The 14,120-nt window shown below is 30.5% G+C and overlaps 1 protein-coding gene across 1 annotated transcript; it reads left to right on the top strand.

Moving 5' to 3' along the window:
• Positions 1–369: 369 nt before the first annotated feature.
• Positions 370–1,085, top strand: HELRODRAFT_127595 (hypothetical protein; the record flags this gene model as incomplete). Its single annotated transcript, XM_009033154.1, has 2 exons — positions 370–438; positions 954–1,085. Coding segments are annotated over 2 exons (201 nt in total), but the record flags the coding sequence as incomplete, so codon positions are not given.
• Between the last annotated feature and the right edge of the window lie 13,035 nt (positions 1,086–14,120).

Below are 14,120 nucleotides of genomic sequence, written 5' to 3' on the forward strand. Positions count from 1 at the left end.
TTTTCCAATAAAACTGCTAGCCATCAATAAATTATTCATGCTTGCTGATAGGCTAAAGTTGATTTTTAAAGTACCTGATTTGAACATCCTTTTAGAAAAAATTTATATTATTGTGTTATAAATGTAAGGTAAGGCTTTTAAAATGTAAATTTTATATTATAAAATCATGAAAAATTACATAAAATTGCACATTCTGCTACTTTTATAATTTATTTAATATATTATTTAATATATATAAAAATATATTTTAAAAAATATATTTTTTTTCAAGTGCAAAATAGTTCTGTAATTTGCCCAAGAAAAAATATTTCTATGACGTCGCTCCCTTGTTCTCTTCCAAATGGTTCGTCACAAACCACAAAAGGTCCTCCATGCAAAGTCTGTGGGGATGAAGCATCTGGTTTTCATTATGGCGTGGATTCGTGTGAGGGTTGTAAGGTTAATGGTTGATGTTATTTTCATGTACTATTGTTAAAGATATTTTCTTGGCTTAATATGCTTGAAAGCTCACTGGCACTAATTGGTCATCAGTTAGTCCATTCTGTTCCCAATTGATAAAATTCCATAATTAATCTTTCCAAGTTTTATTTTCTCATTCTTCATAGAGAAATGTGTTTTAAAACTGGCATGCACTTTTAAAATATTTTAGCCTCGACCTGATGAACAAAAGTTTTGAGTACAAGCATTTCAAATTCAGTCAAATACTTTTCAGTTTTGACATTAAAAAATGTGATTGGTTTCATCTTTCCACAAAATTACAAAATTGCTTTAGTAGTTTAGTCACTGGTTGTAAAATACTGTAATTTTTAATTTTTAAATATATAATGGAGAAGTTGATAATCATTAATATTTAGCATTATTATTTTGTTTACATTCAACAGGTATAATATTTTTCGAAGGCAGATTTTTGAAAATTTTTTGATCAAATTACATTTCTATGAATTTTTTAACAGGGCTTTTTCAGGCGTTGTATTATGCAAGGCATAAACCATCAGTGTGTGGCCAATGAAAGATGTGAAATTACACCATTTAGTAGAAATAGTTGTCAGTGGTGCAGGTTCAAAAAGTGTTTTGCTGTTGGCATGTCAAGAGAAGGTACTTGCTTGCTTGTTTTTATGTTTGTTTGCTTGCTTGTTTATTTGCTTGTTTGTTTGTTTGGCAGTTTGTCTCCTTGTTTTCCATCCTGTCTACTTGTTTGATTGTTGTGAGATGGAATTTTAATGAGATTGTTTAAATCAATATGAATAAAAATACCGTTTGATACTATTTGCATGACTATATGACATTAATAAAAAATGGATTCAGGTTTTTTTACAGCAGTTTTTACAATTATAAATTTGTCCTTAATTAATATTTCTAATCTACATTCCAAACACTTACAGAGCAGCGTAGAAGTAGTCATAGAACATCGGTCGATTATTATACTTTTTATAGCTTTATTTCATGTCCATTTTGTTTTTATAAAAATATTGACAAGGCGGCAGGATGGTCTAGTGGTTAGAGGCTCCTGGTCTTATTTTGCAGTGTGTCAGGGACCTAGTTAAAATATGACAAAAAAATCTCCACCTGTCACATGCTTTGTATGTGATGCATTGTTTATCATGTATTCATTTACTTTGTTTCATTTCTTTGAACTTTGGAAGAGTTTATAAGAACTTTTCTTTACCTGTTTATGTAAACAGTGTATAAAAACAAAAAATAATACTAATTAAAGTTGTTCTTCATGGTGGTTTAACTACCAAGGTTTTGAAAAAATTAACTAAAATATTTGAGGGTGGGGCTACAAAAATCTTCATAACTTGAAAAAATGTTTTTTATTTATTATACCCATTCACCTACTTGTAATATATCATAGAAATGAAAGATGTTCCAATCTAGAGCATAGTTCAAGTTAACAGATAATGTTCTATATTTATTACTAGCTGATATTGCTGGTGTGGTGAACTATTACAAAAATTTTTTGGGGGTTTCCGAGTCAATTTTAATTATTTGTTTGCTTTTTTCATGACTTGATTTGATTTTATGAAATGAATAAATTAAAAAATTGATGGTTATGAGCTTAACTAATAAATGATGACGTTTCCTGGAGCTAAATCCATTAAAATACATATCAATTAGACATAACTTTTGTTATTATAACTCCAACTAAATTTCTTTGAACATGTATTAATCAGTAGTATTTCAAATCCATGTTATTTATGACGTGAATGAAGAGTCTAATAGTTGAACTTAGATAAAAAATTAAAATATTTTATTTAAAAATACACTTGGACATAAATTTAAGTATTTCAATTTTTTAAATTTTAACGCTATAATGTTGAACATTAATTTTTTTTTTGTAACATTTAACCAGCATCTCGCCTGGGCAGACGGCCAAAGAGAATCAAAGAGAGGGAAAAAGAGGTGGTTCACACTAAGAGGCCGTTAATGTCAGGTTTCATTGAGGAAAAACAATTGCATCAACAACTCTCCCCCACACATTATCAACAGAAAAAATTCAGTCCATCTCTTTGTCTGTATAAACTACAAGTTTGTTTGATTGTTTGTTTGTTGTTCTGCACACTTTTTTACTGTTTTTCTTTTCATTTGTGGGTATCATCTTTTTGATCGATTTGGTTTTTTGTTATCTCTAGTAATCTGGTTGTATATTCCGTTCATTTTATTTTAGATTTTGTAAGAAATTTTTTTGTCTAACCTTATCCATTAAGCTATTTTATTTTTAATGTTATTTATATATTATTATTGTTTTTATGAAAAATATACAGTCAAGACATGATGTCTCAAACTCTCAAAATGATGAAATAATTAAAATATGTGTATACATAATTGAAAAAAATAAAACTGACAAAACGGTGATTATTTTAGATGAAAATACTTGGTCAAAAATTTTAATTTCAGGCAATCACATCAACCTTCCTATTCACATATTGTATTTCAACAACAACAACAACGACACACGTTTAGACGACATTTTCCCCGAGATCGGGGGTTGCCGTTTGGCTACCTATGATGAAACCGAAATACCCCTCGACGCCATTTACATCTGTCACTCGCCTCAGCATCACGCAACCCCGCTTTCACTTTGTCCTTCTCCACCTGCTCTCTCCATCCCAGTCGCGGACGACCTCTTCCTATCACTCCTTCAACCTCGAACTCCAACACTCGCCTAATCCCGGCCCTTTCATCCCTTCTTAACACATGTCCATACCACCGCAATCTCGATCTCCTTATCAATGTCACAATGTCACAGATCAATTTTTATTAACTTCTTCTGAAAAGAAATGTTAATAATCAAGTTTTCAATTTTTTTGTAGAAATTGAAGAGTAATCAAGTGTCATTTAAGAAATGAATGTTTTTGTTTCCTATTCTTGTTTTATTGATGCAAAATTTTGAGGTCTAAATTCAATATAAATATGATCATTATCAAAATTGATCTTATTTATGATTTTTCAACTCTTATTTCATCCAATCTAAACATCCTTTTTGAATGCTAAAACTAAAGTTGCTTGAAAATTTTTTGTTCATTATAGTCAGTTTATGCCCAATTATTTCTTTTAATTTTGATAAATAATGTTTATCAGTGGTTTTTTTTTTAATTTAATGTTCAAATGATGTCAAACCAATGTTTATTTAATGGCAATTTTATTACATTTAAGTGCATTTAAAAATTTTCGCAATAACCATACAAAAATCGAAACGATGTTATTTCTATTTTTTGAAGGGTTTTGTGAACTCGTTAAATGATGGCAGTACACAACTGCAAATGTATTCAACAGAAGCGTCTTCGACTTCTTTGTTGAACCAGCAATCAATCAATAACCAGCAAAAGGATACGAATAAATTCATTAATCCCCTTTTAAAATCGCATCTTCTTTCTGATGAGGATGATAAAATCAACAAAGCAGTATCATCATCTAATCCATCAGCCATAACATCCAACGCACTACCATGTCTAGTCAAAAAGGAATCCCCTAACTTTTCACCACCACAAGATGATCAACACTCGTCTCTTTCGTCACCATTGTCTGATCCAGTCTTATTTAATTCACCTCACATAATTAATTATGAAGATGCAGTCAGGTCAAAAAATTTTTGTTGCCATTGCATAAAGAATGCAATTGGTTATATTGATAAGTCTGGAAGGGTGATAATGAATTCTTGCATGTGCTCGAACAGGAACAAAGACAAGGAAGCATCTGGTCACCAATCCCATTTAGCAGCATCTGATAATGATTGCATAAATAGTGAAGCTGCATTGTTTGAGCGATTCAATCAAGAAAGAGATTTATGTGCAATGAACAGATTGAACAGCCAGCAAGCTCAGATCAGTTCACGTTTGAAGAACAACCATTGTATGAATAGCATTAAAAATAACAACGTCATACCAGCATTCCTACCGTCTGTTCAAATAACATATCCATCTCTCCTACCATCGTCATCGTCGTCACTGTCGTCGTCATTTATTCAGTCCAACGCTTCAGCAAAATTTCAGAATCAGCTGAAACAGGGCGTTAGTAAAAAAGAAAGCTTGTCTCTTTCCAATGATGTTCTTTCGTCTAATTCTGGTGAATTGTCACTAGTTGGAAGGCCTGAAAATTGGTACAATGATTATGACAGGCTTGTTGGTAATAGTGATGAAAAATATATGGATGATAGAAATTATTTAACAAAGACAAGTAGGCCGTCTTCGGTTAATTCGTTACCAGATGTCAAAATTTATCGAGATTTTTCACCAGAAATCATCGACAGTAACGAAATCCAGAAACATTATTATGAAAAAATGTTTTCTCCGAATTACCAAGTGAACGATATTAATGACAACTGTGCAGTCAGTGACATCAGTGACAACACCAGCACTTCATCAAATAATGACGACTACGCCCTGCATAACATTAACAATTTTGAGATGCCACATCGGCCTTTGCCTTCTAACATTTTTAGAAAAAAACTCTACTCAAGTGATGCCTTCAAGGCGCAAGTTAGTGAAGCCAAAGTTACACCAACAGAAGACAGAATGAAATTACTAAGACAGGTTATTGACATTGATCTTTATTTCAATTTTAAATTTACAAAAACTGCAAAAGTTATTATTATTTGCGAAAATTCTAAAAAAAAAGTTTCTGTTTAAAATGAGTTACAAAGTTATGTTGATTCTGGCTGGTAGTTCTAGCAAAAAATATCAATTATAATTGTTAGTTTGATATATTTATTGTTTACCGAATTTAAGAAATCTACTGTTGACAGGTTGTACGTATGTTGCAAACGTAGAGGTTTATAAACTCATGCTAGAATCAATAAAATTACTAATACTAAAATTTTTATTTATAATGATGATGAGCTAACTTCCTAGCAAAACTTTTTTTAATAGTTTCTATAATCTTATCTGTGAAGGAAGTTTATCATGAAGCTGCTCATTTATGAGACATGTAATGATCATGAATTATGCATGAAGACTGAAGGGTGCTACTTATAAGTGTGAATAGACCGGTATGATGAGTCAAATTGTATAAGTATTTAAAGTGCCTCTATTCAGTTGTTCCCAGAGTTGCTAGTAGAATGCATTAAAGTGGTTATCGTGACGTGAATCCTTTTGTTGAAAAGAAGATATTTGACTTTTATTGTAAGTCATAAAGCAAAAAACAGATGTTTTTCAAAAAATTGTTCAGAAATGGTCAAGTCAAAACAAAATTTTTAGCACAACCTCGATAACATTAATGCATGGTGCATCATATACGCTGTGAACATTTTGTGCAATAATGGTGAATAACCATTACCGTGGTTAATTGTGCCGAATTGTAAAAGGTTTAATATTATATTATTAATATGACTTACATTAATGTTAATGTACATAACTTGTAATATTAACTTTTGTTTGATTGTCCTGCAACCAACTTGACTTGTTAGGTCGTCGAAAACACCATTGAAGCACACATTGAGACATGTGTCTACACGACTGACAACGTGACTTTCGGAATTCATTCTTACAATGAGTCCATCAAAGAAAGGCCAACGGTTACTAATAATAAACTGCATTAATAATTATTCTTTCATATTGAACCTTCAAAGATATAGTGTGAATATAAAGGTTAAAAGTTTCTCTCTCTCTTTTGCGTTTGCTTCAGAGGTTTCAACGACAAACACACACAGCGTATACGAATACGCGTGCAAACCACGCATCATACACATTGCATATGATAGACGGGGATCTCTTTGTATTCGAACCCAGTCATAGCAATAGTAAGACCAGGCGCCTTTAACCACTGAGCCATCACACATTAATATAGTGATGGATGCATTTGGTGCTGGTGCTGGCTAATCTTCCTCATTCTTAACTAGCTCACTATCTCAGTCCATAAATTTTTTTGATTAATTTCTTTCATTATTTTTGCTTTTCATTTAACATTAGTTGTTTATTCCTCAATTATACCTTCTCATTTGTTATAATTTGTGTTATAGTTTGAATTGGTATTAAATTATGTGTTGTAATATAATTTTTGTTATCTCCCCCTTAGCACTGGGATTTTGATCATATACAAGTAAGTCTTAATATATCCGATCCGAACAAATGGTGGGAGGAGTTTGTAAACAATATGGTGCCTGTCATCAAGAGAGTCGTTGCTTTCAGCAAGAAATTGCCAGGTAAATGATGTTTATAATGCTTCCAGTTATGGTGGTTGGAGGACAAATCCATCTTTGAATGTCTCGAAATTGATATATGGGTTGTTTTGCAATGTTTATTTTGAATTCTGAATTCTCTTGCATGAAACAAAGAATGTGCTAGGACAACTGATCAATATTGTCTTCAAATAAGTATTTATTCTGCTTTGATTTTTACGGCGTTGCAAAAGTTGTAGCATGCGTTTTAAATCAAAGGCTAGTTGAGGAAACAATGGAAAATACGGGGCAGTGAGGATGTGCAGCGTTGACAGTTTATGACGTGGCTAATTAAATTGCGGTAGCCTACAGATTAGGTTGATTAGGTTAAGTATTTGTTAATTAGACCAACAGTTTTTTTAAACTTTGATGATTTAATTCAAGCAAGTAACGCTTGTAATGATTATGCCTAATGCCTCGTTAAGATCTGTAAACAAAAAACCTTAGTGCATGCATATATTTAGCTACGTCTGAGAGGCAAGTGAATTTCTATTTATTTTGAGTTATGTTTTTCTTTTTTTTTTATTCACACACTGTTCAATTACTTTCAGGTTTTACTGAATTAGGTCAAGGGGATCAAATAAATTTGATCAAACAAGGCTCTTTTGAAGTCATCCTCACCAGATACACCATGCTTTTTTCTGACCAGGGCATGTTCCTTCCCGATATGCAAGTCAGAGTTCCAAGGTAAGAAATTTGCTGTAATGACATCACTTATGTAACAAATAATATAAAAGTCTATGGTCTGTTGCATGGGTAAGGTAGGAATGTATTATGCAGAGCAGTACAGTTACTTTGTATGCAAAATTTAACAAATTTCATAACCAAAAAAGAATTTATTGAAGTCAACATGCTAAGATTTAACATTTTTTAGATCGAGTTTTAGAAGCGGAACATTATTCTATTAAAAAAAATTAAGATATATTAAGATCTATATTAATATAATTGTCAGTCAGTTGGCCAGTGGCGTCACTAGGGTTGGTGTCACCCGGTGCGGTAACTCATGGTGTCACCCCTCTCATGACACCCCATAGACATACAGCATTCTTAGCAAAATTTATAAACACGAACAAGTTAAATGTGCTCGGCCGCGGCGCTTAATAATTCGGACGTCGAATTTGAATGATATAAATGTCGAATACAAAAATGATTTGAACGAAAAAATTTTTATTCATAATACATTTCTGGGCGCTGGGCGGGTTAGGCTGAATTAATGATAAGAATAATTTCATGGAGGGACATAAAAACATATACAGTGATATTTTGGTGTCACCCCCTGTGAGGGTGTCACCCGGTGCGGTCCGCACCCCCCGCACCCCCCTAGTGACGCCACTGCAGTTGGTTATTGTGGTGATGACTTGAAAATGTTATGTTACATCATTATGCAATGACTCGTTATATAAGGTATGCTATTGAGTGAAAATTTAAATGCAACAAATATGTGAATGCAGTTTATTTTAAACTACTAGAGTACTGAATATATGCAAAATTATATCAAAAAATTTGGATAAGAATATGCATAAAGTTTTATTTAAGATTTTTTTCAAATTTCAACTGTTCTGTCCTATGAAATTGCAATTAGAACAGGCTTCCTGGAAATTATGCTTTTATAAAAATTCTGATAATTTAGTGGCAGTAGTGGTGGTTTTATCAGTAGAAGTAGTGGCAGAAATAATAGTAACAATAATTAAATAAATATTTTAAACCAACAGATCGATGTTGCACTTGATGCCGTTGGGTGATTTTTTTGAGGAGCAATATAAATTTGCTAATGTATTCAACGTTCTGAAACTTTCTGACTCTGAAACAAGTTTACTGACCGCTATAATGCTTCTAAATCCAGGTAGGTTTTGTTTTAAAGTTTTTTAATCCTTCAGTAAATGGTTATAATCTATTGGGCACATAGGTAAGATTTAGTTCTAACGTGGTCTTTTCTTCACAATATATTAATTTCATTTTCATCAAAGGCATCAGTTTATTTAAAATTGGCGTCATCTCCACAGCACTGCAATTCGTTAAAATGCCTCTTAATGATTCTCCCGAGATTTCCTGTCATTATTGTCTGCTCAATTTTTAATGACTTAGTTTCAATATAATGTTTATATCCTTGATTGTCTTGTTTCTTTACCTAATTTGAAGTTTGGAACTTTCTCAAACTCCAAAATTTTTGAATATTATTTTGAGTGTAACATTGTAATTTTTCTAGTTATTGCTTTTGATTCTTGCATTTTTTTAAATATTATGTTTAAATTATTTTTTTTAGAAAGAAGCAATCTGGTGGACTTCAAAGCTATCTCTAAGTTGCAACTTCTTTATCTACAGAGTTTATATATGCATATGAGGGAATTAAGACCAGGCAAGTTTTTATTTTTTATGATACAAGTTGATGTTGTTGCTTGCAATGCCGATGTTTTCATAAAAACTGTTGTATGTTTGGTTATTGTCAGTAATTTTATAGTGGCACGTAGCATCTTTAAATGTCATTCTTGTTTTGTTTCTGATCTCCGAATTATTAGTAATATAATAAATATATAATAAATACATGTACAACATAACATAATAATAACATCTTAGTCAAAGTTATTATGAGAGCTACCTTAAATAACAAAAAGAATTAATATCTTATATGTCTTAAAATGATATTTCAGAGAAATATTTGTTGAAATAAATTGTTGTTTTTTAAAACGTTTGCTCACATTTCGCCGCCTGTTAGATGATTACGACAGCCACTTTGACCTCGTACTCTCCACGCTGCCCATACTCGGACAGATCAACCAACTGCACGCCAAACGAATGCAGGAAATGAAGATGAGTTCAACTATTGATCCCTTCCCACCACTGCATAAAGAAATTTTTGACAGCGGCCTATCTTGATCACTTGGTCACTTATATTTTGGTATTATTATTAATTCTGTTTTTTATAATTTTTTGTTTTGCAGTGATTAACACATCGGACAGTTCAAACGATCTTGTTTGATGACGAGTTTAAGTCATAGAGAATTATGGAAGCTATTGAAGATTTGTAGGTAAGGAATGTAAACACATTTGTTTTTTGTGGAAAAAAAGTGAAACCATGGTCAGTTGACAATTTTTAATCAGTTACGACTGTTCAGTGTTCAAGTGGAAGTTTGTAGCCGTAAGCAAAAGATTTGGTTAAATAATGTTAGTAATTTTTCAATATATTAGTGTTTTGAGCTAGGCAAGTAAGCAATAAGTTGATATTGGTTTGTTAAGCTTGAAAATTTCATTTTTTCTGTTGGGTTTTGAAATAATTTTTTATGAAATTATTGCCTCTTCAATATGAAAGTTTTCAACTAACAAAGCTGAAAATTTCAAATAATACAATATTGGAAGACATCTGAAGAAAATTGAGTTCAATTTTCAAACTTCATTTAGGATCACTAAAGTATTTAATATATAAGATTGCTTGTTAAATTATATTTTCAAAAATTTTTGATTCGCCAAACTTAATGATAAAAATGTTTGAACACAACTTAATCTTGTTTTGCTCTGATGGCATAACACTTAACGAAGTTTTAATCTAAAAAGAATGTTTTATATTTAGCTACACGAATAAGCATTCAAGTTATTAAACTTGTTTTCATCTATAAATTTGTTTTAGAATATTCTCTTAAAAAATATTATTGGTTGTGAAGCTGTTGTTGAAATTGAAATCATATTGAACCTTTTTTGTATATGATTGATTGATTTCAAGTGTAAATAACGGTGGGGTATAGCATGCGAAAATTAGGGTGACCAAAGTTTAGGTGGTTAGGTGCAAATTATTTTGTACCAACCGTCTTTAGATTATTAAGTCAAATGTCTTTTTATAAAAAATAATGTCAAGATGACTTCGTTAAGTGTTCTTTTTATTTATTTTGGTTGTTATTGTTATTAATATTATTATGATTATTATTATGATTATTATTATTATTACGATTATTATTATTATTATTATTATTATTCACCAATGTCTCTGTCGTACCACGTTGAAATGTGACTTCGAATTCATGTGCATGTATAAATAGTGTCTTTTAATGAACTACTTAGATACAAATTGTGAAATAACATATATACGATCTTCATTACCAGATTGTCTTAAAGTTTTCATATTATAATTTTTGCATGGATGTTTTTTTGACATCGTAAAATTTATTTTAGAATTTCAAAAACTGTGGTGGAATGGATCCAAATATTCTACTTGATTCAACTTTGCTTGATTTTTTTAACAGTTTATTCATATAAATGTGATTTTTTTTCATAATGTTTTTAGTTGTTTAGTTTTATTATTAAGAGTTTCATTTCATGCTTTCAATATCTTCAAGTCAATGATCGACAAATTTCGTTTTTAGATTGCACTATGATGATATTTTTTTTATTACAATGTTAGCTTTTATTTTCTGTTTGAATATCTTTGTATTTTATTCACCTTTGTTTTATTGATTCGAAACTTAATTTTAATATTGTTAATGCTTCTCTGTTTTGTTGCGTTTTTAAAGTTTCGCCCCAGTGAATCTTTTCAGCTGATTCATTTTTGTTTTTTTCATTGCTGAATTCGTTTAGTTGTTAATTTTTTAATAAAATTCTCCATAATTTAAAGTTTTTAGTGAAATTGTAATTATGAATTAAAGTTTTAATAAAATGTAATGAAGTAAAAATATTTTACCTTGGTAATTATTATCAGGTCTTCATTCAAGTAACAATTTAAACTTTTTTTTATTGGTGACTGCTGATTTTAAGAAGCAATTCATTGATTAGTTAGCTATATTTTGTTGAACTTAATTTTTTTATTTATAATTATTTTGATTTTTTTAAGCATTTTTAAACATCTTTGTTTTCTAATATTCCTCTATAAAAAAAAACTTTCAAATATTTTTTGGACAAATTGATATTTAGGTAACCGTATAGTTCACGCATACTATTTCTATCTAGTTCAGCTAAGATATGTAATTGTAGCGCAATGCTATTCATTCGTATTGGGAATTTATTTGTCGTGAACCGTTTGTAACATTCAGTATATTAAATAATTGAATTTGTTAAATAATACAAAAATTCTTTTTATTTGCATCAAAACTCATTCAAATTATATTTGACAACTTATAACGCATACATCCTTTTGTAAATAAATGTCCCAAATTCAATTTTGCTTTGTTAATGGATGTGGAATTTTTTTAAATATTATATTTAATACTTCAAGACAATTTACTTTATGCGGCTCGGAAGGAATGATGATGGAAGGTCTAAATGGCAGTTGTGTTGTGTGTCTGACAGTGACAAGTTTGACGAATGATGAGAATTTTGCAGACTGGTCTGGGCCACCGTCCATCCTTTCCCGAATAACAAAATAACCTGTTTATTATGGGCTAGTAGTATTATAGGATGAAGGGAATTTCTGTGATAAGTCTTTATATACGTACATATATATGCGATTGCATGCCTAACCATGGCTTGTTCATCAAAACGGGTTCATACATATAAATATGTATATATATATATATATATATATATATATATATATAATTATTGATTAAAATCACAGCATGTTCCGCGTTAGTTAGCTTCCTGTTTAATTTTTCTAACGGTAGATCGTCAAGTTTCAAAACAAAAAAAAAATTATTTATTTTATGCTTGATAGAACATTAAGCATGATAGAACATAGAAGCTTTTTTCATTATTCTTATGCCATCTTCGGTGTTCGAATTGCTTTGTGTATGTGGGTAAATGCTCAAGTATATATATATACTGTGTCTCTACAATGTTTATTCTTTGTTCATTGTGAATACTTAACTGTTATTATTACAATCTTCAACTTTGTGCAATATGACACTTTTACGTGTCTACATTATCGATGATACACTTTTTTTAAATTTATTAGTGGGAAGAATTCCAAAGGCACGGAAATATTCAACAACGTGCAGTTGGAATCCTTCCCACCAATAGATTTATAAACAGTGTATCATCGATAATGAGGACACGTAGAAGTGTCATATTGCACAAGGCAGTAATTTAATAACCGCCAGGTATTCACATTAAACAAAGAATTAACATTATAGAAACACAGTATATATATACTATATACTTGAGCATTTGGCCTATCATGCTTAACTGTTTTAGCATGCTTAAAATAATTAACAATTTTGGTTTTGAACTCAAGAAACTTGACCATGGTTTGCGATCAGCCGTTCGAAAAGTTAAACAAGAAGCTAACGCGTAACAGGCCGTGATTTTCATTAAAATTGTATTTCTGACCATCTTAATCCTATATATATATATATATATATATGTGTGTGTGTGTGTGTGTGTGTGTGTGTGTGTGTGTGTGTATCTATACATGTAGGTTTGTTTATAATACATAATATTAAGGATTTAGACTATCAGATATAGTTGTTTAGAAAAATCACCGCATTTTCAGCGTTGCCTAATTCTCTTTTTAATATTTGATCTATTTAAAAATTAAATAGAAAACTAGGCAACGCTGAAAATGCTGCGATTTTTCTAAACAACTGTGATACATAATATATGTGTGTTTGTGTGTCTGTGCATGTTTGCGTTTGTAGCACTTTAGTATAATAATGCCATGCCTAAATAATACTACGTATATCTGTATGCATAATACATATACATTGTATATATATATATTATGTTATCAATTAGAAATTTTTCAATTAGATTTGCTTTTTATTTTTTGTAATAATTGTAAATAATAACAATTTGTGATTATTTTATTGGTTATTGAATGCATATTCTGTCATTGTTTCTATTATGTTATCTGAGTTAGACATCCAAATTGACGAGATATATTGCTTTTTTCGCTGATATCTTCTTAGGTCGATAAATTTTTTAATTACACATATTTCTATTGTAGCCAATATGTTGATGATTGCAATCTTTGTTAACTCAAGCAACATCTATGTTATTGCTTTTTGTTGCTCATGGACACTTTTGATGATGTTTCTTGTTATATCGGGACTGTCTGGCGTCTTGTACCCTTATTTTTATGGTATCACCTCTATAATAGATTTCAAACAAATAGTTGTTTTATTCTTTACGAATAATGTTCATTAAAATTATTGAATTTTAATATGTCTGTCCATTGAATTTTTCTAAAAGTTATAAATACATCGTTATTCTTTTTTTGGAGTCTTTGTCTGCTTACGTCAAAAATTTCTAAAGTGTTTGATGATTTGAAAAATGTGTGCTTGCTTTTTCTCCATTGTTTCCCAGCGAATCAATTTTGATCGCTTGTTTTGTTGGCAGATAAAAATTTTCAACTACAACTTTCAGGTTAACAATCAAGCCGAGTGGTATAATTCAGTTCCTAAGTACAATACAATGTTTTATCAAAAATGGAGATATGACAATATGCCATAATTGCTGCTCTAGCTGTTTTTTCATTACCAAAAATTCCTAATTTTCTTGGCTTCTATGTTAAAATAATTTATTATTTTTAGAAAAGTATTTTATT

Source organism: Helobdella robusta (genome assembly GCF_000326865.2).
Source record: "Helobdella robusta unplaced genomic scaffold HELROscaffold_9, whole genome shotgun sequence".
Lineage (NCBI taxonomy): Eukaryota > Metazoa > Annelida > Clitellata > Rhynchobdellida > Glossiphoniidae > Helobdella > Helobdella robusta.